This window comes from Camelus bactrianus, chromosome 35 (genome assembly GCF_048773025.1).
Source record: "Camelus bactrianus isolate YW-2024 breed Bactrian camel chromosome 35, ASM4877302v1, whole genome shotgun sequence".
Classification (NCBI taxonomy): domain Eukaryota; kingdom Metazoa; phylum Chordata; class Mammalia; order Artiodactyla; family Camelidae; genus Camelus; species Camelus bactrianus.
The window spans coordinates 17,099,435-17,127,117 of NC_133573.1; the positions used below are offsets into that span (position 1 = coordinate 17,099,435).

General features: G+C 40.2%; 1 protein-coding gene across 1 annotated transcript in view; it reads left to right on the forward strand.

The window, feature by feature from the left end:
- Nucleotides 1-280: 280 nt before the first annotated feature.
- TMEM236 (transmembrane protein 236) overlaps nt 281-27,683 on the forward strand; it is a 39,424-nt gene continuing 12,021 nt past the window's right edge. The window contains exons 1-4 of the mRNA XM_074358335.1: nt 281-2,722; nt 5,454-6,571; nt 18,901-18,973; nt 22,452-22,590. Coding sequence (XP_074214436.1) covers nt 6,300-6,571; nt 18,901-18,973; nt 22,452-22,590 — 484 coding nt within the window. The 5' untranslated portion in view covers nt 281-2,722; nt 5,454-6,299. The remainder of the gene's footprint in view (nt 2,723-5,453; nt 6,572-18,900; nt 18,974-22,451; nt 22,591-27,683) is intronic.

Here is a 27,683-nt window from a genome sequence, read left to right on the forward strand (position 1 = left end):
TGTTAATTTCAAGAATAGAGTCACTAGATAAATACTGGATAATAAAAGGGTACAACAGTGGATATGCTATCATCTTTGCTCTTACAAAGTTGCTTATTTATAAATAGCCAGAGAGATGAAACTAATCCTTTTCCTATAATATAAATTTCGTGCAGTTTGGACTCTGACAGGATAACAGTGGTAAGAAGGGACATATATCAGATGGTGACATAATCTGAGTTCACTTCAGGTGGTTTATTTGATGACATCTTCTCATGAGCATCAGGAATGTATTTTGGAAATACTCTTTGGAAATTATAAATAATTAGCAAATTAGATGCAGGGACACGCTTTTGCCTCTTCCGTGTGCTCTCCTTAGATCCAGCTTGATCCCGAGAGCAGTTTCATTGCCACCAGCTCCTGCCTTTTTGCACATCAACAGCACACGATCACAGGAAACAAACCACGGATATGCCAGAACATTCCTGGAAGTTTGTACATTTTGTTTCACAGAATAAAACACTGAAAACAATGAACAAACCTTGAGATACCAAATGATCTTACTAACAATTTAAGAGACTTTCAATTTTTGACTTCCTGCCTGCAGGAAGGAAATGACAGTTGGAAGTGTGGAGAACAGGTGTTACCCTGGACAGTGTGATATCTTCTGCTTACTAAAATAAAAAACACTGCATCAGCACTCCTACATGGAAGTGAATTCTAACCACAAGACTCAGTCTTTCCACCACAGACCCAGCTTCAGAAAACCAAATCTGTTTCCTACCAGGAAGTTGTTAAACCCAGCATTAAAAAGCAGACTCAGGGGCAGAGTTCTTCGAATCAGTCTTGGACAGATCCAAGTAAAGAATGTGGATGGTTTGAAAATGTCTCCCTCCCTGTCCTTCTAATTACTGGCAGTGCAGTTGCATGGCAGACTCGTCAGGGGACTTAGATGGGAAAGACTCAGGATTGGCATAAATTGCTCCCAGCTGAAGGGTAGGTGATTCTAAACCATCTCTCAATCCCTTTGTCTTCATCTTTGAGTCAGAGATCTGGCATTATTTCCTCCCAGGAGATGAATGTGGGCATAATGTCATTCTTCATCTTTGGCAAGCTAACTAGTTGCTCTGTCTCTCATGAAGGAACCTTCCCTGTGTCCCAATCTGTTATGGAAAGTTTAGACAAATGATATTTTGGAAGGGCTGAGGACCCTGAAATAATTGAAGGCTATGCCTTGGGCTAGACAAATACCAGACCGTCCTCTCCAGCCTCCTTCATTAGTGGTTCAAATCCATTATGGAATACGCATTCTTGAGGGCACATGGGTCGGAAAAGTTCGGGGAAGATACTGTAGCACTGAAATCTGTAAAGTCATTGTAAATGCTTGCAGGAGGCATAAAATGCATTGTGAGATTAAGAAACTCTGCAATAGCCAAGGCGCTTTGTCCTTGGAACCATGGCTCTGGAGGAAGGAGACATTGTGGCTGCAATTGGGACCGTGCAAGGAAATTGAAACCCATGGGCCGAGTGCACAGATTGTACTGGGACAGGTGGTACACGATTTCTCCTTCTGAGAGGTCAGTGTAAGAGACCGCATTCCCGTGGAATGAAAGACAAGTTAACCACAGCCTGGCGCATTCCTCCTGCCACCGGCCACTTCTCTTACCCTTCACCTGTTTATTCATTCCTGCCCCGCGTGTATATTAAGGGCCTATTATGTGCCCAGCACTGTGCTGAGAAGTGATGGTACAAAGATGGTCTCTGCTTTCAAGGAGCTTGTGGTTTTACAGGAGACCCCAGTCTGCAGGCACCACAGGGAGGATTCAAAAGGTGTTTCACATGAAGGAGGAGATTCTTGCTCCTCCCTCGGAGAAGGAGCCAAGGAAAGGCTTCAGGGGAGAAAACCCTTAATCTGGGGCTGAAGGGGGAAGGCCTTCTTCTTCGCACTCTCCTGTGAGATCAGGAGAAGACATTCACCCTCAACCCCAACTGCCCAGCTAGAAGACGGTCCCTCAGGGCATCCCCGTCTCCTGCTTGCCTCTGGCCATCTCCCTGCTCTTCAGTACAGCCACTGAGGCGCTAGGTGGCTTTGGTTTCTGTTTGGAAGTGAGGGAACAGAAATTCATGGAGGAAAGATTTTTTTTTTTTTTAAACAGAGCAACAAAGTTTTTATTAAGCTGGAACCTCTTTGTTTCATTGACTTTTATTAGTCTAAAATTATCTTCTAATTTTTATGCTTGTGAAATATTCCAACTATGCCAATATTAATTTTTTAAAACCCATGAAAACTCCTGCACCTCACCGCACCCATTCCCCGGGGATAACGCTGTTAACAGTTTGATGAGTACCTTTCTGAATTTTTAACTTAAATTTAAATCTACAACTACGATATTTTACAACAAAAATCCAGTGCTTCTCTCTCCCACCACTCTCCCCAACTCACTGCATCATGAAAATTCTTAGAACTATTTTTCAAATGTAATTACACAGAGAAGACTGCTGTAACAATATATAGATACTGTTTTGAGTCAATAAAAAGCACAGGCCCAAATTCACCTTTTCTGAGAAGATCATCTCTCTGATCAACTGTACTTTGATTTTTTTTTAATCCTCTTCTCCGAATCATCCAGTACATAAATGTTTTTGTATGATATTTGGCCTCTGCTCTAAAACGTATTCCTTTGTCTTATCCCCAAGCCCTTTTGGTCTCCAGGGACAAAGACCTCGTTTTGTAAGAATACAGGTGAGCTGGGGACTGGTCTTTCTTGGTGGGCGTCCATCTGTTGATCTGTTCCATTGCCTCACTCTCTGGATTGGCCCCCTTGGTCTGCTCATTCTTCTGTCCCCTCACTATTTGGCTTCCATTTGTTCGTTCATTCATTCATTCTTCCCTCATTCGGGTGTTCACTCAATCATTACGGAGTTCAACAACATGCCAGGGGTAGTTCTAGCACAGTTTGAGTCACTCTGATCCTGACTCAAAATCATGGCCTCTTTGAATTCCACTTATCAAAGTCTCCCCCGTATTTCTTACTTCAAATTCCTGAGGGTGAAGAAGTGGTTGGCCCAGGTTATGCCAGACCATACTAGATGGCTGGACGTCCTGTGGCCCAGTGCCTGTTTGTCCAGATGTGGCTGGAGGAGGGGGATGGAGGACTGTGGACACGGTAGCCCTTCCCAGCCCTGACCTGTCCTGCTCACTCTGGACACGTTCTCAGGTCTGACCTGTATGTCTGTGTTGTGTCCCTAGAAGGCAGCCAATAGGACCATGTCTCTACCGTGATCTGCACAGTAAGCATTCAATGAACAAGGTTAACACGGTGACTCTTTCCTTTACATGGAGTTGCGCTCATTATGGGCAGAGGATTACAGGCATCACCTCCCTCCTGCTCAAAGAAAGCACAGCCAGTTACCCCAGCGTTCCAGGTGGTGGAGAACAGCAGGGAACATCACATGAATGCTTACACGCTTCGTGTTATCTTTGAAGGTAAAAGTGAAAAGAGATTGGGAACCAGAGGAAGATTATAGGTGAGAAATATAAAGTGAGTGTCAGTTTTAAATTTCCATACATGGAAATAAAAGTTGAGCATTTAAAATGGAATTATAGACTCAGCAAGAGTCCCTTTCCCTGAGAGCCAGGCTGTTTTTATTCAACCACTGTCTTCAAATGCTCAGGTCACAATCCCTATTAATACACAAAATTTGTGAAAGAAATTATAATGCACTGTAGTGCCAGATGACTCAGGTCTGAGCGTTGGAGGCTGAAATCTGATACGTCTCTAATATCATTTAAATAGAAATTTTGCTCAGGGATGATAAGGAGAATTGATGTCAATTAGATGATACTACAAATAGTTGGCAACAGAACCACTGCTCAGATGGTTTTCTGCCAAGCCTTTCATATTCTTGCCACCCTTCTTCCAAGTCTCTTCTTTCATTTGAGAGGACTTCTGCTCCACCGCAGTGGATTTGAAATTCAAGTTCAGATAGAGTAACTAGACAGCTCAAGGAAATGGCTAATTATCCTGCCACGGGAGGGTGGGAGGTGATAATCCTCAGAGCCATCCCTAGGATTCTAGGTGCATCTGGAGAGCCAGACGGCCACGGGGCCCCTTCTTTCTGCAAAGGGCCTTGGGAGAGAGGAGCTGAGAGAAATACTGGCTTGCATCAGTCAGACACCCGGCACAGGAGAGCCATCTGAAAAGGCAGGTAGGTAGGAAGGGGAGGAGTCAGGGTGGATGCAGGGGTCTCCCATCACTCCTGCACCATCTGATCCAGTGAGGCTCTCACCTCCAGTTCAGCCTCCTCTGTGGCTCCCAGGTGGCTTCCCTGCCTCTCAGTTAACACCACTGCCTGGCCTTCACACCAGCACTTTGTCTTTTTGCAAATGGTCAAGTGACTCCTCTGTTCAGAAAACATGTTTTCAGGAACCTCCTACACTGTTGGTGGGAATGTAATTTGGTGCAGCCACTGTGGAAAACAATATGTAGATTCCTTAAAAAACTGAAAATAGAGTTATCATATGATCCAGCAATCCCACTCCTGGGCATATATCTGGAGGAAACTCTAATTCAAAAAGATACTGTATCCCAATGTTCATAGCAGCACTATTTACAATAGCCAAGGTGTGGAAGCAACCTCTATGTCCATTGACAGATGACTGGATGGAAGTTGTGGTATGTATATGCATAAAACAAAATACGACTCAGCCATAAAAAAAGAATGAAATAATGCCATTTGTAGCCACATGGATGGACCTAAGGTTGTCATTCTAAGTGAAGTAAGCCAGAAAGAGAAAGACAGATATCATAAGATATCACTCATATGTGAAGTCTAAAAAAATGACACAAGTGAACTTATTTACAAAATAGGAACAGACTCACAGACATAGAAAACAAAATATGGTTACCAGGGGCGAATGGTGGTGATGGCAGGGATAAATTGGGAGTTCGGGATTTGCAGATACAAACTACTATATATAGAATAGATAAACAGTAGGTTTATACTGTATAGCACAGGGAACTGTATTCAATATCTTGTAATAATCTATCATGAAAAAGATTATGAAAAGGAATATCTATGTATATACATATATATATATATGTATAAAACTGAATCACCATGCTGTAAACCGGAAACTAACACAACATTGTACATCAACTATACTTCAATTAAAAAAAAGAAAAAAAGAAAACACCTTTTTAAATACACACACACACCCGCCAAATCCTTCATGGGATGTGGTCGTTCTGACCTAGCCAATTTTTCCAGCATCACTTTCCTCTATGTGCTGCCACACCAGACTCTCACCACTACTCCACCCTCCTTGCTTCTTTTTTTCCGCCTGAAATGTCACTGATGCCCCAGCATCTCTCCTCATTACCCCTATCCTTCCCACAGCCCAAAGAGGAAGTTCTGAGTGTTACCATCTCATTTAGGCTATGGTTCTGACCTCAGTTATTTTCTGTTCACAGGTTTGTTTCCTCCACGGACAGTGAGCATTTTCAGGGCAGGAACCTTCTGTCGCCCCTTCATTGTTGCACCCCAACACCCAGCAGAATGCTCATCGCAGGTGCTCCAAAGTGGTTTTCAAAGGAAGGATATTCATGGGATATTGCTGTCTTTTAAATATTAGATACGCTTTTGGACTGGGTATAGATGACTCTTAATGTGCTGATCCTGATAACAGGCTGCACATCGCCATGTTAGTTTACTGACCAGCAAAATAAAAATAACGTTAATCTGTGTTGCACAGCAATTAATGTGCAAGAACAAATAAATATTTCAAGCACCAGGAAGAAGCCTGGTTAGGAAGTTGGCAAAATGAATCCAAACTCCCTTTTCAAGCACTTTGAAGAAAACTGAGGGGTCCTTCTCCAAGATAAAAGACTCCGGTTTTAGGTACTTCTCTTTGTCTGAATTAGCTTAGATATAAAAATAGGGGATTGGATCATGTCTCTTCCTCTCCTTTAACTGTAAAATTATATTATTCCAATGGTTCTATTACATTTTTTTTTGGATTAGCAATAAAAACTACATTAAAAGACTCACTTTTACCAATGCTCCCAAGCGTGTTGTGAAGTTCAGTTGACTTCTAATAATGGATGTGCAAACACATTAAGTGGTACTTCCACTGTGGCTCTGTTTCTTTAAGAGACCTTGGTTGTTAAGCTGGAAGATCATTGAACCATATGAGGGTCAATAAAAGAATAAAAAGTCACTGGTTAGTGATTCGAGTACAAGGAACTTGATCCCAGCTCCGTATCTGTGTGTCCATATGCTGCTCACTGTCAGAGGGGAACCATTTGATCCCCAGGTGCATGCCCTTCCCCAGGATGGCTTCTGGAAAACTAGTCAAGTTCCTGGTTTTTGAGCTGCTTGAGTTTGCTGCCTTTTCCATCCCCATGCTCGTGATGATGGAACAGTTTGCCTCTGCTGATCAAAACACAAGGGATACACGGGACAGAACACATTATTGGCTGATTGTTTCCTGTTCGATTGCTTATGTAGCCTTAATGACTGTCTTGATATGGATTCCCGTGAAAGTTCTCTTGTTCAAGAAACGTCATCTTTACCAAAAAATCATAGGATGGTAAGTAGATTTCTTACAGAACTCCATGGATGCTTTCAAAGAGATTTTCTCATGTACTCTCTGTAAGGATGTGAGCACAGCACAACTGTACATAATGTGAGGTGAATTCGGAGTAATACACTATTTCTATAAATGCATTCATATTATGGTATCTTCCATATTTTTAATAGGGTCACTTTTACTGACTGATAATCACAAATTACCTGTGTTCATAAGAGGTAGCATGAATCAATGATGCCCTGAGTAGTAACTGCTGTAATAATTCCTCTGTATACTAAATTGCACAAAGTTATCAGTTTATCTGCAGAAATCACAATTGCAAGATTATAATACAGAATTTTTCTTTTATGTAAAACTGAAAGCAATGTCTATGTTAAAATGTTTACATTGCATTATTTTGTAGCTCTGTGTCCTGTGACCATTCACCAATTGAGATTTTTAAGAAAACTGGTTCCTTTCTTAGATTTAAAAAAATAACGCTTTGCTATGTTGGTAAATTCTGTTAACCTGGTTGGGGGGAGGGTAAGTACTTCAATAATAATACAGAAATATTTTACATAAATCAAGATTTAATATGGATTGAACTAACAGTTTAGCTAATGACTGTATTGATCCATGTAAAGGTGTTGAGAATAAATGACTCTTATCCTTATATATTTTTCCTTTTAAATCTTCAGATCTGGTTCTTATTGTCTGGGATTTCTTTGGTTTTCTTTGATGAGTTAAATTTTTCTTTCATACTGATCTTTAAAGTTGAATAGCATAGAGCACCTGTGAAAAATGAGGAGCCGGGAATTTTAACCCAAGTCAGGGCAGAAATGTAAAAATGATAGATACAGCAATATAGCGAGAAATACTGTTGGAGGGTGCAGCCGGGGAAGGCTGAAGTGTGGCACTCAGGAAGTGCTCTTAGGTCCTGCTACCGGATGTGGCTCCCCAGCCTGGCCTGGGGACTTTCAGTTCCCTGAGGGCCCAGCTCCTGTGGGGTTTCTGGAAATGACCATGTGGTTGGCATTGCTTTCATTACTGGGGTTTATGGGTTTTCCAATTCTTGACCCAAAGCCTCAGGATCAGCTCAGGGTTGGGACTGGAGCTGAGTGAGCCCTTCATCCCTCACACCTACTAGGAGTTGCTTGGACTGTCCAAGACTCCTGGCCAGGCTGAAGAGTTTTGAGAAACTGGGGGAAAGGTCCACATGACTACAGGAGTAAACCAAGGGGAGGCTGGCTATACCAGCCCAGGAAGGTGCTTTTTCATCATTTTTTATATTGGCTCGAATCCCTAGGACCATAGGTCTGAATATCATTCAGGCAGTAAACCTTCCCATATCACTCATTGTTAACCGTGTATTATTATTAAGCTACAATTGTCCCTTTACTGATCCCTGATTACGTACTATAAAATTTATATATGAGTTTCATTTAACTCCATACCACCTGGTGAAGTATGTATTTTTTATGAGTTTATCATTATTATTCCCAAGAGGAAACTGATGATTAGAGAGGTTAAGAAACTTACCTGGTCAGCTGGCCAGTGAGTGAAAGGGCTGTACTTCGGACCTAGGCCTATCTGATTCCATAATTGGTACTTGTAACTCCTACCCTAAACCGCTTCTATGGGAGCAGTTGAAAGTATGGAAGAGAGTAGTTTTTCACTTCTCCTCCCTACTGTGTGTGTTGTTTGTCTGTTTGTTTGTTTTGTTTTGGTTCATCTGGCCCAGCTGCTCTTCTTTTGCTAAGGTATCTTGGGCTGTCACAACAAATGCATCTTTCAGTGATTTCTTTTGGGAGATAGTCTTCCAATCAATCTTTTGTTTCTGTTTGTGGGTGTGGCCAGCCATGAGCGCTCTGAATAGTTTTAGATAGATAACAGGTTATCTGTAATTTCAGTGAGACTGTGAAACTGTTCCCTTATGGCCTTATTCATCAACACTATCATATTGTTATCTCTCACTGGCCTAGAAGAAATTGTTCCTGGGTGCTATTCTGGGAACTTTATGCATTCTGTGCTGTTAAACTTTATGCCAACCCAGTGAGGTATGTGCTAGTGTTCTCATTTTATAGATAAAGAAATAGAACTTGAAGAATGGTTAACTTTGTCAGGTGATAAAGCTTGTAAGCAGTGGAGCTGGGATTTGTGAGCCCAGGGGGGTCTGATTCTGTGCCGTTTCTTCTATTTTGTTTACCTTTTCCTTTATTCTTTCTAATTTTGAATACTATGTGTGTTTCAAGAAAAATGCAACTCCTACCGTGTCAATAGGATGCATTTTCCCCAAAGATGTCTATTTGAATATGATACATGATCCCCAAAGTTGTGTATAGGATATTTTAATGTATGTGGTGTATGTCCTATAACCTGATTGCTAGATGAAGATGATGCGAAAGTAATTGCTACTATAAAAAGTAGGGGTTGAAAGTATGAATTATTTTTGAAGAATACTTGGGTAAATTTCATAGATCCTTAGCACTCACAGATGAACTGTTGATAAGCCCATCTGAGAACCTCTCTGTATGTCCACACTGGCGTCATGGGCCCTAGGAGGCTGGTATTCGAGAACCAGTGAAGCATGTGCCCTGGCAGGACAGCCGAGAGGTGCAGGCCTGAATTCAAATCCCTCCTTCGACACTGACTGTGACACCATGTGTGAGTTATTTAAATTCTTTGAAGTTTAGTTTTCTCATGAGCAAAACAGGGACAACCTAGGTTCTTCATGGACTGTTTTAAGAAGCTGTATAAGATTATGCATATAAAGTTTCAAGCACAGTGCCAGGCAGAGTGAGGACTCAGTGGGTATCAGTGTTATTACCTCAGGCTGAATTTAGTATTTCCATTGAAAATATGATCTGTTTTAATCCCCAGAGTGACTCTGAGAAGTAGTAGAAATGATGATAAAAATGATAAAACTGAAAAAATTATATAAGTGATACTCCATGCGATCAGAGAATGCTGTAGGTCTCTTTTATCCTTTGAGAATAATGAGGGTGAGTGAAGTGATCTCACGGATATCTTGCAAAGCATTTTGCAAAAATGCATAGTGGTTTTATGTTTCATTTTCTCACTTGACCTGCCCACCAGGGTTGTGAAGATGACCGAGTGCACATAATTCCCATTTTATAAGGGAGGAAGCAGTGTCAGAGAGCTTAAGACACACACACTAAATCAACATTAGAGTCTGAGCTTTAATCCAGTGCTCTTTCCTGTGCTCTTGCTGAACACTTCCTCATTCTTTCAGAATGATTGTTCCTTTATGGGGATGCCTGTCATAATTCATAATAGACTAGGGAAATGGTTTGAGGAATGAAGGAAAGCTATTTATATCCACATTATATGGTATATCCCAGTAAATAAGTGGAATCCTTGCCTGGGATACCATTGAGCTACAAATCCAGCCTGAAACTGGGGCAGATTTCCACGGGGAGGGTACCTTGGGGAAGAATCATCCTGGAGGACTTGTGGGGATTCCCAGACTGCTGTGGGAGCTAGGGTTATTGTTCAGGGATTCGCTCATCTTTCAGAGAATAATTACTTTAGATCATGACATGTCAGAATTGTGGGCAGCGCCAAGTTAGAAAGACTCCAACATTTTGGAACATTTTTACCTTGTTTAAATGCTTAACATATTCCTCAAGGTTTGCTGTTGATTTGTTTTAGGGGGCAGTAGTAGCAGCAGCAGGGACAGCAGCTGCATCAGCAGCAGTAGTAGTGGTAGTAATAGTAATAGTGGTAGTGGTGGTGATGGTAGTAATAGTGGTAGCAGTAATCGTGGTAGTATTAGTAGTAGTAATAGTACTGGTGGTAGTAATAGTAATAGCAGTAATGGTGGTAGTAGTAGTAACAGTGGCAGCAGCAGTAGTAGCAGTAATAGCAGTAATATAGTTGTCATCGTAGTAAAATAAGAGCAAATATTTATTGAACGATGACTATATACCAAGAATAGTTGTAAACACACTGCCTGTATTATTTTAGTTAATTCTCTGACCTTTACGAATACGAACACTTACAGTGTCCATTTTACAAATGAGGAAATTGGGGCCCAGAGGTTCAAAGACCACACAGCCGGTGAGTAGTGGAGCAAAGACCAACGCCAGGGTGTCCAGGGTCTGAGCACCTTCCTGTTCCACAGCAGCATACACAAGTGATGGGTTAACCTGAGAAGACAGAGCTCGCTCTTCCCAGCACCTCTGAGAAGGTCGTGGCTGAGTCAGCGTTGGTGCTTAACAGTTACTTCTTCCCAGAGCACTGCCATTTCTCTCAGCGTGTCTGTCATCTGCAGAAACATTCAGAAGATACCAGTTTCTCGTACTTGACCTCAGGCTTTCTATTCTTGTCCCACCATCTCTAGTCAATCAGCATGAGTGTACTCACTTTTGCTTTCTTCTCCCAGCATATGCAGTAAGTCACCAGATTCCATTAGTTCCTCCTCTTTCATCTCTATTTCATTGGCACCTTGCACTCCATGGCTGTTTTCCTCGCCCCAGATAGGCACTCATTTCCAGGGCCACCATACGCTTGAGTGTCTGGCATGGTTCCCCAACTTCTCACCTGTTCAGATCCGATGTCAGATCACTTGTTCTGACAGCTGTTGGTCAAGGAAGCATGAAGAGTATTTGATGAACAGGCTGGGACTCAGGCAACCTTCACAAGCTTATGTCCTTGACTTTTGCTTCTTCTGTCTCCCTCATTCCCTCCCTGTCCTTGCTGACAGAGTAATAATGTTCTTGAAAGAAGTTGTCTGCATGCCAGTTCCACCTGTAGAAATCTATTCTTCCCCTTGCTTGTAGAATTCAGTGTTGACATTATACCACAGAATCCTCGAGCTGGAAGGCACCTTAGAGTTCACCTATGACACTGTTTCTCACAATACAGATAGTCTGCTTCTGATTTTAAAGGGAATTCATGACTTCCTGTGTCTCTAATTATGAGAATAGGCTTCCTTATCTCCTATATTCAAGTAAAATCTGCCCCCATGTAGCTTCCTTTCTGTCTTCTTTGTAGACTTCATCTTATCTGCCCGCCTTTATATGCCAGTGAATTTGGCCATGACCAGAAGCTTTACCTATCGCTCCTTGATTTCCCCTTTTTATTGCTTTTCAAGCACTCTCTTTGGCTCTTGTAATATAAACTGTCACTTATATGATGATGACTCCCAAAGTTGTGTCTCCAGGGATGACTTCCTCACTGAACTCACTGTATCTATATTAAAGCTTTTTGAATATTTGAAGATAGCTGCGCTGCTCTGCCATCTCAGCCACACGGCATCCCAGTCTGTTAAGTCTTCTCTTTTCCAGTGTCCATCAGTTACTCTTTTTTTTTTTTTCTCTAACGGAGGTGTTGAACCCAGGACCTTGTGTATGCCAAGCATGAACTCTACCACTGAGCTATACCAACCCCCCTCCATCAATTATTCTTGTCCTATGATTTCTGGACCTTTTACTCTTTTGGACAGCTCCTTGGGAGGCTGGCTGGCTTATTAATATCTGAGTGTGGTCTCACTGATAGCACAAACCTTCAATTTATTGCAAAGTGCAGTAAAACAAGGTCTGCCTATATATTGGTTTTAGCCAAGCTTTCTAATAAATTTCAGTCTTCCAAATCCTAATTGTGTCATTCAAAATGCTACATGTCCCATTTGATTTTGTGTCATCTGACTTCCTCATCTCCCAAGAGTTACTAAATGTGTTAAATGGCACAGTTTCACTAGAAATCCTCCAGGTTGAAGTAATCTAGTAGGTCACTCTCAGAGTTTTTTTCGAACAGCAATGAATTTCCTCTCAGTTTCCACTTCTCATTCACTCAGTTCCTCTTTTAGGACACATTTACTGAGTACCACATGCAGACATCAGGTATACCAGTCACCATATCCTAGGACTTAACCTGGCATTGCGACCATCCACTGTCTGACCTCTATTTACTTTTCCAAACTACCTCCTTACACAGAGTCTTCATTCCCACCAGCATTGTTCCCAGGCTACTGTGGGGGAAGACCTGCCTATTTTTTCTCCCTTTTCAGGAAGCTTGTGGTCTACTGTGGAGACTGCACAGTTATGCATGAAAAAACTTAGAAAGTAGTATAAAACAATATACCTTAAATCAGTAAATATTATATGACCCATCACAAGTTCTTCATTAGCCCAGAGAAGAGAGTCATTAAAACTTAGTATTGACAATAGGATCTTATGGTAGCTCATACACAAAAAAATGTGACAATGAATATATATATGTTCATGTGTAACTGAAAAATTGTGCTCTACACTGGAATTTGACACAACATTGTAAAATGATTATAAATCAATAAAAAATGTAAAAAAAAAGATTTAATGCTTACACAGTGAAAGAAATCAGTCTAAAAATGCTAAAAAACAAAAACAAAAATAAACAGTACTGACAGTAGGGAAGGTGCCCTTTTGGATTCATCCTCCTTCCTTCCTTATCCCGCCCCATCTGCTCACATACTTAGCAGGTGTTCCATACACGGGGTGTGTGGACTCGGGTTTCCTAAGAGAACACTGTGCTTTGGAGTAGTCAGAGAAAGTCTCACAAGGACAGCTGGATTTGAGCTGAGCTTGAAAAGATTGGAGTGGGAAGACGGTCCATAGCGGGTGAGGACTATGAGTAATGATTTGATGTTAAGAACAACTATGAATTCTTTAAGGGGCGGGAGAAGACCAACTTGCTGAGAAACGAGGGAGTAGAGAGAGCTCAGCTGGGCAGTGTTGCAGAGCGGGTCGGAGTGTGAGTTTTGGAGTTAGAAAGACCTGGGCTAGAACTCATCTTTCACCTTCTGTCTGTAGGACCTGTGGGGCAAATCAATGAAAACTTCCTCATGAGTTTCTCCATCTGTAAAATAGGATGATCCCCGACTCAGCCAGCACCATTGTGGGGTTCGTGTAATGTCTGTGAAATGGTTTCCCACAGTGCTTGGCACAGAGTATACGCTCACTAGGGCTAGTGCAGGAAGTGGGAGCGTTATTATTGGAGAGTTAAGACCAGATTGTGGGGAGCCTTAAAGGTAGGCAACGGTTCTTCAAAATTTCCTTCCTTATAAGGACACCAGTCATGTTACATTAGAGTCCACCCTGATGAATTCATATTAACTTATTACCTCAGTAAATATCCAATTTCCAGGTATAGGCACATTCTGAGGTAGTGAGTGTTGGGACGTCAACATGTCTCTTTCAGGGAACATAACTGAACCCAAAACAGTCAGCTTTCTGCCCCTGAACCCAAATTCATATTCTTCCCATATGCAAGATAGATTCACTCCATCCCAGCATCTCCAAAACTTTTGATCATTCCAGCATCAACCTTAAGTCCAAAATCTCTCCTAACATGACTAACTCAGAGTCCCCAAACTCATCGTCTAAACCATCCACATCAATTATAGGTAATGGTTGGGATATAGTTCATCTTGGGGCAAAATTCCTCCCCACCTGTATACCTGTAAAACCAGGCAACAAGTTACTTGCTTCCAGAATAGAATGGTGGGACTGGCATAGGATAGACGTTCCCATTCCAAAGTGGAGAAATTGGAAGGAAGAAAGAAGTCATGGGTCCCAGGCAAATCCAAGACCTGGCAGGACAAATTTCATTAAATGTTAAGGCTTGAGAATAAACCTCTGTGCCTGAACACTCTGTTCTCTGGGGTCATCAGGGTGGGGGCTCCACCCAGTTGGCCAAGGGAAGCAGCCCCACCCTCTGGATCTGAGAAGGGAGACCCTGGTGGCCGTGGCAGCTTCTCTTGCATCTGAAGCACCATCAAGTCATTCTTCCTTTTCTTGAAGGATAGTACATTTAGCAGCCAGATAGCTTCTATTAGCCTGTTTCCTGCCTGTTGTATCCCGGAAGTCTTCCTTCGTTTCACCCCATCCCCCTTCAGTGCAAGCTGTCAGTATTTCTGCTGAGGTGGTTGAATGGATTCACAAGCCACACCCTTAGAGTTCTCTCCAGAACATGCCCTCTCATTTTTTCTGCTTTTTTTTTTTTTCTGCAGAATAGGCTGAGAATTTTTCTGAATCTTCAAGTTCTGACCCCTTTTTGCTTAACAGTTCCCTCTTCAGTGTGTCTCTTGCCTTTTACTGTAGTCATCAAGGAGAAACCAGGCAGAGCCTTTGACATTTTGCTTAGAAATCTCCTCAGCGAAGCATCTAAGTTCATTGCTTACAAGTTCTACTTTCTACCCAACAAAACACCTTTCAGCCAAGTTTGCTTCCACTTTATAAAAAGGATCACCTTTCCTCCAGTTTCCAATAACATGGTCTTCATTTCTGCCTGAGACATCACCAGAAGCACTTTTAACATTCATATTTCTACCAACTTTCTGTTCATAACAATATTTGTATCTTCTAGGATGATAGAGATTTTAAAAAAATTCAATTTATTAATTTTTTTGTTCTCATTTTGGGGGGAAGTAATTAGGATTGTTTATTTTATTAAAATATTTATTTATTATTGTATTATTTAAATTTTTTAAAATTTTGGCAGGATGGTGGGGGGGTAATTAGGTTTATTTATTTTTGGAGGAGGAGGTACTGGGGATTGAACCGAGGACCTTGTACAGGCTAAGCATGTGCTCTATCACTAAGCTATACCCTCCCCCCAATAGTTTATTTTTTTTACTCTTTCCTAGCTCTCCCCTTTTCCTTCTGACCTCTCACCAGACTCTCCTTTAACTTCCATGTTTCTGCTAATAGTCTCTTCTGAGAGACCCAGCCTTTTTCTATCGTGTACCTTTGGACTCTTCCAGACTCTTTCCATTACCCAATTCCAGAACCACTTCCACATTTTTTGGTATTTGTTACAGCAGTATCTCACTTCCCTATAGCAAAATCTGTTCATTTGCTAAGACTGACATAACAGAGGACTTCTGAGTGGGTAGTTTAAACAACAGAAATGTACTGTCTACCCATTCTGGAAGCTAGAAGTTCGAGATTAAGTTGTTGGCAGGTTTGGTTTCTTCTGAGGGCTGTGAGGCTGTGAGGGGTTCCAGGCCTCCCTCCTAGCCTCTGATGGTTTGCTGGCAATCTTTGGCAATGCTTGGCTTATAAATGCATCACCCTGATTTCTGCCTTCATCTTCACATGACATCTTCCTGTGTGTCTTCATGTAATCTTCCTTCTGTACATACCTGTCTCCAAATTTTCCTTTTTTATAAGGACACTGGTCTTATTGGGGCAGGACCTGCCCTAATGACCTCATTGTAAACTTATAACCTCTGTAAAAACCCCATTTCCAAAAAAGGTAACATTCTGAGGTCCGGGGGTTGGGACTTTACCATATCTTTTTGGGAGGACACAGTTCAACCCATAACACTCTTAACAAATTATGAACATGTGTTAGCAGTAAATCAAGATTTTCAAATACAGATTAGCAGTATTTCTGACTAAATAAAACACAGATTTGGATTGGCATTCACTTATTAACTATTCCACTCATTCATTTAGTATTTATTGAATTCTTGCTATGTGTGCTGTGTGTTGGCATTCTCCAGCATTATGGGGTTCTTGAACTTGGATGAGAAACAAGTTACATCTCTATTTTCACTAACCTCTAATTGAAAGTAGCATTTCTTTCTGTTATGAACGTTGCTAAAAACCACAGTTGCAGAGCAGGATCTGTAAATTTATTACGTAGATTTTTTTCATATCGCATTACAACTGTTGCAGATACTTCAGAATATGGTTTGTGATCTTCACTATCTTGAAGTTATGAGCGACTAAAGTTTCCACTCGATCTTGAGCACCCCAAAGAAAATAAGAAAACAATGTGTTCTTAGATAGGTGTATATATTACCATATCAAAATGTTACAAGGACGTGGATAACTGTATTTCAACATAATTGCTTTGTTTTGTAAGTCTGTGTCTATTATGCATTTAAAAAATTGTATTCTGAGAGGCTTTCATAGGGTTTACCAGATTCTCAGGAAGTTTACTGTACAAAAAAGGTTGGAAACACTGTTCTAAACGCTAGAGATAAAGTAGTAAACAACTCAGATAAGGCACCTGCTCCCTTGGAACTTATCTTGCTTATAGGCAAAGAGTGTGACAAACAAATAAATAAGAAAAGAAATAATCGGCAGAGTTTCAGGTAGTCATAAGGCTGCAAAAAACCAACCATATGTATATATACACATATATGACAAAGGAAGCCAGACATGGGAAGTCTAGGAGTAGAGACTCCGGGGCAAAAAGGAATAGCCAGTGTAAGACTTGAAGGTGGGGCAAGCTTGGTGTGATCCCTGAATAACCAGAGGGTCGTATGGCTGGGGCTAAGTAGGTGTCAGGGAAGAGGCAGAAGAAAGTGAAGAGAGTAGGAGAAATAAGAAAAACCACATCATTTAGAACATGTAGGCGATGGCCATAGGGTTCAATTTTATTCTAATTACATTACTCATCCATTGGAGATTTTGTGTGTGTGTGTGTGTTCAAGTAGTTGCTTTATTTTATTTTTTTAAATATATATTTTTGTTGAAGTATAGTCGATTTACAATGTTGTGTCAATTTCTGGTGTACAGCACAATGCTTCTGTCATACAGGAACATACATATATTCATTTCATATTCTCTTTCACCATAAGTTACTACAAGATATTGAATACAGTTCCTGTGCTATACAGTATAAACTTGTTTATCTATCAGTGAAGATTTTTTAAAATCTCTAAAATACACAGAGTGTATTTTGTGGTAAAATATACATAAAATTTGCCATCTTATCCATTTTTAAGTGCACAGAGCATTGGCCTTTTGTACATTCACATGGGTGTGGTACCATCGCCACCATCCACCCACAGAACCCTCTTCATCGTGCAGACCTGAGAGTCTGTACGCATTGAACAATAACTCCCCTACTCCAGTCCTCCCAGCATTTCGCTTTAGGGAGAAAATATCGCTAGGCAAGAAGAGGCACTAACAGGAAACCGGTTACGAAATACTGCAGATGAGAGATGCTTGTGAATGAACCAGGGTGTTATCAGAGGATGATTTGAAATGTATGTTGGCAGTCAATCAGACAAGATTTCAGGATGATTGGAACAGGTATGGAGAAGAACGTGGGTTCTTTGCCAGGCATGTTAAGTCTGAGTTGCCAATTAGACACCCAAGTGGAGGTGCCATGTAGACAGTTGCATGTACATGCCCAGAGCTCAAGATGGAGGCTAGTATGTATATATTATAATATATTTGGGAGTCATGGGCAAGTGGTTGGTATTTAAAGCCATGGGAGTGGCTGAGATAATTGAGGGAGATAATACAAAGAAGAAGTTCAGGAATAACCCCTGGGGGCACTCATCTTTTAGAGATCAAGTGGGAAGAGGACTCTATGAATACCCTAGCCAGTCTCAGAGAGCTGAGCACTGTGGGAACCTCGATCCCATTTAAAATTTCATCATACCTCTGGTTTGAGCAGGTCGTACTGGGTCTGGCTATGACAGAGTGGCTATCCCACCCCCATCTAGTATCTATCGCTAGAACATCTAAGATGGGGCTGGGATGGAGGGAGACGTGGCTGGACCAAGGAGAAATTCTAAGTCACATTTGAAAGACTCCAACACTTTTTGTACTTAAACACATACAATCCTATAAATGTAATTAGTTTAGTATGTATTTAAGGAAAGAGGAGGTAAATAACTCATTATAGAAAAACTGAGTACATTTTATCTTCGCATAAATTAGTGATGCTAAATATACATTTTAATTCTCTCATGAAATAGAATATTGCATAGAACATTGCATATTGTATCACAATAAGTATTTGATTCCATGATCATGCAAGGCTTAAGAAGTGGTCCAAAAAACATTTTGAAAAATTATGTGATCTTTTTGTGTATTTGATTTTTTAAAAACGTTGGTTCAAGTGAAAAACAATCCAGGTGTTTTCACTTTAAGTCAGCTTGAAGTATCCAATACTGTGTCGTCTCTGAGTGTATTTTTTGAGAAATCAATTTTACAACATAGGGTCTGGTGTCACTTGAGAAAGTCATGCTGTTCGTTTTTTGCAGTTTGTTGCCAGAGCCTGAATTCTTGGGCAGGATTCTGGTGAATGAATTATGAAATTATTGAGTGTCATTTTTCCTGCACTGTGATGCTCTTAGCAGTAGGCAGTTTGCTCATTGACTAGAAATCTCTCACACCTTTTTTTCTAGAAAAGCATCCTGGTTTGTGTGTGTGTGTTCCCCTTTGCCACACTCAAACATTTGGGAAATGGAAATGGGGAAGCAGTCACTTCTTAGAAAAACTATAGATGAATGAAACAGGAACTGCAAAATTGGCAACATGTTAACAGGAACTGTTGATCTTGTACATTATTGCTTTTGCTTATTTTTTCTCCTTTGCTAGGAGACCTGTTATGGTGATGTGTGTAGTACTCACCACACTTCCCAGCTTCAGCTTTTCCATAGCAGTGACTGAGGTATGGAATTTTAATTTCTTCTTCTGCAAGATTTTGAGATTTTACAATGTCCTTTGTTATTAAAACTTTTTAGAGAGGTGTGCCCAACAAGTTTCTTTAAGTTAATTTTCTCCCATCTTCTTCCATGTTGCAATATATATATTTAAAGTGCTAAGATCATTGTTACCTCTGTGATTGTGAAGGAAGGTCTAGCAGCCAATTAAAAAAAAAAAAAAAACTGCTTCTGTGTTTGGGTAAGTGAGAAAGGAATGTTATTTGCAAATAATAAAAAAGCAAGGAATTTGAGAGTAGATCCACATTTGTTTCTCCTGACCTGATGTTTTTCATGAGTGTCCTCAGTTCTAAATGGAATAAAACAGTATCCAAAGGAACAACCGCTCTCATGCTAAGACCTTTGGTAATATGTCCATTGACAAATAATTTGTACATGATATTTATTTAACAATAAGTTTAAATTTACGTTTCAACTAAATGCAGCTTCAAAGGGACCCTGATGGATAGTTGGATAGGCACCGGCAGTTCAGGAATATTGGAGGCAGAACTTGCAGGCTGTGAGAACTTTATTACCTGAGAAGTTCAAAGCTGAATGCCCCGCTAATCCTATTAATTTGCAAGGTGCTGTGAAAGATATCATTTTAATTAATTAATTAAATTTTCATTTACATGTTGAGTAGGTAGTCATTAAGTGCATGTTACATGCCAAGCACAGTGTTAGGTACAGAGGGTAGAGCCCTCAAAAATTTTGACAGAGTCTCTGGCCTACAGTAATTATTTGTTGACAGTAGAGAGAAAAATAAACAGGCAGTTAGAATCAGTATGAACAGTGCTGGGAGAGCGATGAGTACTGAGTGATCTACCATTAGAAATTACATGACCATTAGAAGATGTCCTAAATACAGCATTAGGACCATCGATGAAAGCATAAAGTAATCTTGGAAGGCCACACAGATGTACTTTGCATCAAACTGCAACACATGAATATTTTAATTTGGATTTATCATTTTCTCCTCCTTCCTCCCCAAAGACCTTGTAAAGCACTTGGATGGTCCCCAAGAGCTTCAAAAATTCAGTTTACAAACTTTCAAGGAACACCACTCTCATAGATGATAGTCTGTCGTTTGAACCCCCTTTTTTGGGGTTCTTTCCCGTTATGTCCCACCCACAGCTACATATTTTTCTTTCCTTTTTTCCTTATTTAATTTTTCATTGAAGCATAGCACATGAACAGAAAGTTCACACAGCATAAATATGCAATGTTAATGGGATACCATAAAGCAAACCCCTGTGGAAATACCACTCAGGTCAAAAAATGAAACTTTGCCAGCTCTTTCAAAGCCACCTCCATACTCCATACTCTCCCTCCTCCCCAAAGGTAGCTTCTACCTTAACTTCTAATATCACAGATTAGTTTATCTGTTTTTGAAAGCTTTATAAAGGGAAATCAAATTATCCACTACCTATCTGTCTGTTTGTCTGTCTATCTATCTATCCATCCATCTAATATGTGTCTCTCCTTGTATTCAGAAGTATGGGTCACTCATGTTTTGTGTATAGCTGTAGTTCATTTTTTTCATCCCTGTAGAGTATTTCATTATATGAATATATCACAATTTATTCATTAATTCTATTCTTGACAGCCATTTTAGTTTCCAGTTTTGGCTATTATAAATAATGCTGCTATGAACATACTTGAATGTGTCTCTTGGTGCCCATGTGTAAGCATCTGAGTAGGTTAAATGTGCAGGAGCAGAACTGATGGATCATAAGACATATTCAACTGCTCAGTTGTAGCAGACACTGCCGATTTTCCAAAGAGATGATGCTAATTTAGCCTCCCACTAGCAGAGAATGAGCAATCACGTTGCTCCCCACCCTCACCAGCACTTACTTTGTAAGTCTTTTTATTTTAAACATTCATGTGAGTATATTCTTGAATTTCAATGTCATTTTCAATTGCATTTCCCCAGTAAGTGATGAGATTTAGCATATTTTTCATCTTGCTCATTTTTTTTCCATCATGTGTTGCTTATCTTTTAAAAATGGATTTGAAAAAATTATTTGTATATTCAGATTTCAAGACCTTTGTTGATTATATATAGTGCAAATATCTTCTCATTCTGTGACTTCATGCTGTTAATGATATCTTTTTCTGATGAAGAGAAGTTCTTAATTTTAAAATAGTCCAGTGTATCAATTTCTTTCCTTTATAGATATTGCTTTTGGTAACTTATTTGAGAAGATTTTGTCATATTGTGAATCTGAAACTTGAAGTCCTGAAGATACTCTCCTGTATTATATTTTGGAGGCTATATCGTTTTGTCATTCTCTTTTAGATTCATAATCCATTTGGAACTAATTTTTGTGTATGTTGCTCAGTAGGGAACCAAGGTTTTTTTTTTTCCAAATAATATCTAAAGGACTAAACACCATTTATTAAAAAGTATGTCCTTGTGACATTTCTCTGCAGTGCTACTTTTGTTATAAATCAGATGTGTGTGTTCATGGCCTATTCTGAGCTTTCTGTTGTGTTCCATTGCCTACTTTTCTATTCCTATGCCAACACCACACTGTATTAATTCTTGTAGCTTTATAATAGCTCTTTTTAATCCAGAAGAGAAAACCTTTATATCTTCTTTTTTTTTTTTCTTCTAGAATGTCTTGCCCTTTGTATTTCCATATAAATTTTAGAATCAGCTTGCCATTTTCCACAAAAAATATTGGAATTTTCATTGATGTATCAAATGGCGTCATTTTTTTAAAACCTTACTTTCTCTTTGTTGTTGCTATGTAGAAATAACTTATTCATTTTGGGGAGAATTTCTCCATATACAATCATATAATCTATACATAATGATATTTTGTTTTTATTTCCTTCCAATACTTATACTGCTTATTTCTTTCTCTTGCCTTATTACACTGGCTAAGACCTCTAGGACAATGTCAAACAGAAATGGTCATAATGTAACCTTTGTCTTCTCCCTGATCTCAGAGGGAAAACTCTTAACATATTACCATTAACATGATGTTTGCCATAGGCTTTTTTGTAGATACCTTAAACAGATGAAGGAAGTGATCCGAAACCTAGATTGGTTTACCCAGCTCTCTCTCCTTGGAAGACCCAGCACTCTAATATTTGTCCCCCTGGCTCTTTGAGCTAGGACTCTCAAAGGTTCTGTTTAGCAGCAGGGTTGGGAAAGGTTCGCCGTTCCAGTATTCCAGGAACCTACTGTTATATTTTTACATTTTGCCAAGTTCTATCTTTAACTGAAAGCTCTTCCATTGATAAGAATCCTTAATACATCTTTAGAAATGATTCAAAACCTTGTGGGGCTGAACACCTAAAAGGCTGAAAACAAGGCCTCTAATCTTATAGTAAATGTATTTATAATTAATTTAACACTACTTTCAGACATCTCAAAGAATTTTGAACAAAGAAAGCACAAAAATTTAATGCTTCTAAATGGTCTTCTGAAAACAGGTTCAGAAGAATGTTAATGGTTCTGCCGTGTTACCTGATATGTTACCTGACCTGCCAGTCTCTCTGGTTCTGACTTGCTTGATTGTGGTTGATATTATTGAAAAACTCAGGACATATCCTCTTAGAGGGCAGCTAAAGAGTAAGTATTCTTTTAAATATAAATATTTTTAGAAGCTTGACATACGTTTCTGCTGCTCTATTTTCTGTTCACACATTTAATGATATTTTTTAAGAGCTAACATTACAGATAGAAGATTACAAATGAAGATATCTAAATATAATTATCTTTAAACTTACTTTGGTAGCTATACAGCTATTCTTATTTCCTTTTTACATTTTGATAGTACTGATAAATGAATAAAGTTACCAAATTTCATACCAAATTATTTGTGTTTAACAAGAAAATTATGTAAGTAAATTTTTATAAATTTGTATTTTTAGAACTCTCTTAAAACCTTAAGTTTAGATGAATAAATAGTTTATTTTTGGATACCTTAGCTAACAGGAATTAGTATGACTACTGAAGATATGTACTAGAGATTTATGTGTTTTTAATTGTGGATTGTCAAAAAGCTAAAGATCACACTGATAAAACCAAGATATGCCACATTCCTCCAAAGGGAACAGTTGTAACTAAATATAGGTTGGCCTTTTAAAAAAGGTATTTTGCTCACTAATGTTTTGTCTGGTCAGTCATAAATCCCCTCAACTTGCATTTAATTTTGTGTGATGGTATCTCTGTTTACTTTACAATATTTGTGTAATGTGGTTATTGTATGACTAAGACTTTGCACTTGAAATGGCTGGGTTTTGTCTAATCATTTGCTGATGGGCTGGGTGGGGTAAACTGAGCGAGTCATAGGGCTGACTACTACAGACAGGAGGGGAAATGCCAGAGAATCATTTATCGTGAATCACGACTCCTCCAGTCACTCTCGCTCCTCAGATTATAACACAAAACTGAGTTAGAGGCCACCAGAAAATCTGTGACTCTGAGCTTTATATTTTGTACTTTGTCCTTGGGTGGGAGATGATAGGCTCTTATGTTGAACATAACACAGTTGACATGATAAGATGGCAGCCAGTAAATCCGTTAGGGAAAAGTTACTCCCAAGGGACACCTGCCCTCCACAGCCAAGGGTATCCATCTTAAACTGAGGAAGCTTGAGAATTACCAAACCCTACGCTACTTCTCTAGGCTCCTTAACAACACAAGACTATTTTGAAATTGGACTGCTTTTAATTAGCCTGTATTTTCCATGTTAATGTGAACTTTCTCAGTTTTAAGTGAAAATCTCCTTCCACTAGAAAAAATTACACACATATATTTTTGGGAATAAGTTATTGGCATTTTATACTTTAAGTGATCAATTGGATTATAAAAAGGTAGATTGCCTTGTATTCAGAAGTCATGATGATGAGAGAATCAAAATAAGAGAACCCCAAGGAAGAAGTCAGTCTTGGGGAGAAGACCCTAGAGCATCTTGTACAACTGCTTCTTCTTAGTTAAAGAGCCTCCTTCTCAAACTCTTTTCTGCTCAAACTTAGGAGAGTTAATGTCTGGTTTACTAATTCCACCATTTAATAAAAGTCACACCGCAAAAAGCTAGCATTCATTCAAAATACCTTTGTAAATATTAATTATACATCTATTTGATTTTTATGCAAACTTTGAACTCCAATAGTCTCCTATACTCATTTTAACAGTCATACTAATAAAATCAATTGTGTGACTTGTGAATCCAGGGAATGTAAATTTATTCTCTGGAACATAAATTAATACATAAATTCAAAAACATAAATTATAATACATAAATCTGAACATAAGCAAGTATGCTGTAAATATGGTTCCAGTGCATGTGCTGTCTCAGAATCAAAGCAGTAGGATAGGGGTGGGTGACAAACGAAGTGTAGAATAATTTGACTCCCTGTAGAAAATGTTGGGAAAGAAAATATATTCTGTTCTTTGCTCTGTCCGGATAGTTTGAAATGCATACATACTTGTCAACTTGTAGCAGCTTTGACCTTTTTCTAGATGAAACTAAGGTCATCTATCATGTTTGGATTTGTGGACACTCTTAACATTTCTTAATCACCTTAATTCCAAGCTACCAAAGTTTGATCTTTGAGTAGCTTTTCTTTTTCTAAATTTTAAAATAAAAGTTCTGCATTTGACATATGCTCATGCTTAAAGCAGTCTTCGCTAGTCCAATGAATCCTTTCTGCTAACCTATTACCAGTTGCAATACCTCAGTATCAGGGAATTAACATGCCATTAACATCTAAGTGTGTCATTTCACGTAGACTGGGCTCACTTGGGGATATTTTCTGGTACATAGATCTCTGAGGCATAGCAATCTCACCGAAGTACCTAGTACCTAATAATGTCAAGCCCCAGTCATGGGAACAAATAATAAGAATACAAAACATAGCCTGAGTGTCCCCAGCTCTTACTAGTGTGTGGGTACACATGAGCACACCTTAACGTTTCCAAATGAGTTCTGCTAGCTCAATACCAAGCTGTTAGTGCCTGGACTTCCATCTCTCTCCCTCTCCCATATGGTTCCCTCTCACATTTTGCAACCAGACCCAACGTGGGTCTCCTGTGCTCTCATTTGTTGGTCCAGACTGTTGAATATCCTGCTGCCCCTGCTTTCCACCCAGTCATCGTTCTCATGTACAGACAACTTGGTGGCTCTTTTCCCACCACTTCGCTAGACTCTCTGCTCCACACACCCTTGCTACTACTGCTTCTTATGATCAGGGACCCTTTTCTAGCTTTCTCCTTTCGCTACTACTGCTTCTTGCCTCTGGGATATTGCCTGATGCTCTGCTGGTGATTTTGACTGATTACCTTTTCTCTACCATTGGAATACTGACTTCACTCCACTAAGTTCTCTTTTTCTAGAAGAGGTTCCAAACAGAGTCATGGAATAGCTATTTTCATTTGGAAGCACAAGCCTTTTATCTCTAGGATGTATATGTACTAACAGACTGGCTGGGCTTTAATGCTTTTATTAATGGCCATTCTCCTCCATTAGAAACCACCATTTCCTCTCCTACTACTAGGTTGTGTGGCTGATTCTGGTAGAGCCAGACTCCTCCTTCTTTGGAAGTAGCTTTTTTCCATAGAGTCTCGTAGTGTCTCCTTACATTAGCCTTCCCTATATTGTCTGAACCTCAAACCATGGTCCTGACCCCCTCACTGAGATTTCTTAATTCCCATGTAAGCCAGTGACTGCAGACACACAGGGGGAATCCATGGTTAGGGAGTTAAGTTTTCACTCCTACCTGCAGGATTCATTTGAATAGTGTGAGCCCAGCTCAGGCACCACGTTACAAAGCAGTGTAGCAGGGTGTCATGGTTAAAGTGCTCAGGGACCACAGGTGAAGGAAAACTTCATTTTACCTAAGGCATTGGAGGTCAGAAAAGACTGAAGGCAATATCTGGAATTTGTAGGAGTTTGTAGGCAAAGATGATGAAGACACTTGCTCCACAGAAGGAAGGTTGGGTCTCAAGAAACTCAGGTGTATGTGTTTGGGAGGTAAAAATAACTTTGGTTGGATTTCTCGCACTGAGTGGGCAAACCTGTTGCTGGAATAGAAGTTGCCCTCTTAAGACCAACAACTGTTGGCTTTCAAACAGTCAATTTGGAAACCTCCAGAGCTGCTTCAAGAACTACTCTAACAACTTCTGGTTGCAGGGAGGGCAGGAAGGGGAGGCTGAACTGGGGTCTCTGGATGCCCCAATTCCTCCTTCAACCAGAACAACACAATTCTTGTTTGCTTAAGGGTTGGTATTTTGAGTACGATTTCATTTGAAAAAATAGTTCTTCTGCTAAATGTCTGAAAATCAGTCTAGGACCTCATTTAGAGTCCTGGGCTCTACCTACCTATATCCAGGGTGGTGCTATAACTCAGGTGGCCAGTTCTCAACATCTCCAGCCACTGGTTCCCTAAGAGTCACGACACTGCAACACCTAGAGGAAGTGTTCCCTCATCCAAGGTCTTGTGACAGCCGTTGCTCTGGGGCATGATGCAATCCAGTCCAATCCAATTCAACTGAGCCGCCAGAGCAGGACTATCCCAGGCCCAACATATCCCAAAATCAGACATTTCCAACATTCCATTTTGAATTTTTTTAATGTTTAATATTTTCTATTTTTTTTCAAAATAATCCATATTTATTTCAAAAGGTTATCAAATAGACATAAACAAAAAAGAAGAAAATGGAAATCAACCATAATCCTACACACTGGAGGTTTATAACTGATAGCATCTTGACGGGCATTCTTAAGAAAACCTGTTTTGTGACTTTTTAATTTTTCTTTCTTAGCAATGTATGGTGGGTTATCATTCTTGTTATTACATCTACTGCATCATTTTTATTGGTTGAATAATATTCCATAGTATTGTGAGCCGTGACTTACTAACTCACCTCCTGTTGTTGGGTGACTAGATGTTTTCCCCCTAGTTTTTAGCCACTACTATTATGACTTGTTCAGAAGTGAAAAGGGTTGAGAAGATAAAGACAAGGCTGTGGTTAAAATAAGTAAGGTGATGCGTGGGTGAGTCGGGCAGGGGAGAGGAGCCATGGTTAAGCCCACGTACGCGGATGGTGCGAGTGCGCTCTGTTTCCGGGGACCCTGTGCCGTGTATTCCGCAGCCTCTCGGCGAGGCGACTAGCCGAGCACAGGCTGGGGACACAGAGAGTTAACTGCCGCTGGACGACGGCCGAATGATACCAGGATGATGAGCACAGTGTCCTCAGAAGACCCCGAGCGTCTGCGCATGCCCAGACTCCTGGGCGACAAGGCTTGCCGCAGACACGGACTATTATGGACTGGCTGCACACGCAGACAAACGTGGAAGGGGCCATCGGGGGGTGTACAAACCCGGCGACAGGAGGTCTTGGCTACATTGGGGATCGCTGCGTAGTCAGACATGACTTGCTAGCAATGAGATCAACAGGCTATTTGCGTGGAAAACGTCACAGCTCTTCGGAGGAGGCGGTTTCCACTGTCACATCAGTACGAGGTGCCAGGTATGATGTTGGCAGCGTAGGATTTTCAAATAGATCTCTCAGTGGCCCTAGTCCAGTTCCGTCTGTGTAGTCTCTTTAAGACCCGGAGACTTAGGCCAAATGCTGCAGGGACTTCGGCCGCACAGATGACGAATTTCTTTAGGTGAAATGCCCCCGTGTGCAATTTCTGGCTCAAAGGATATGCCAGA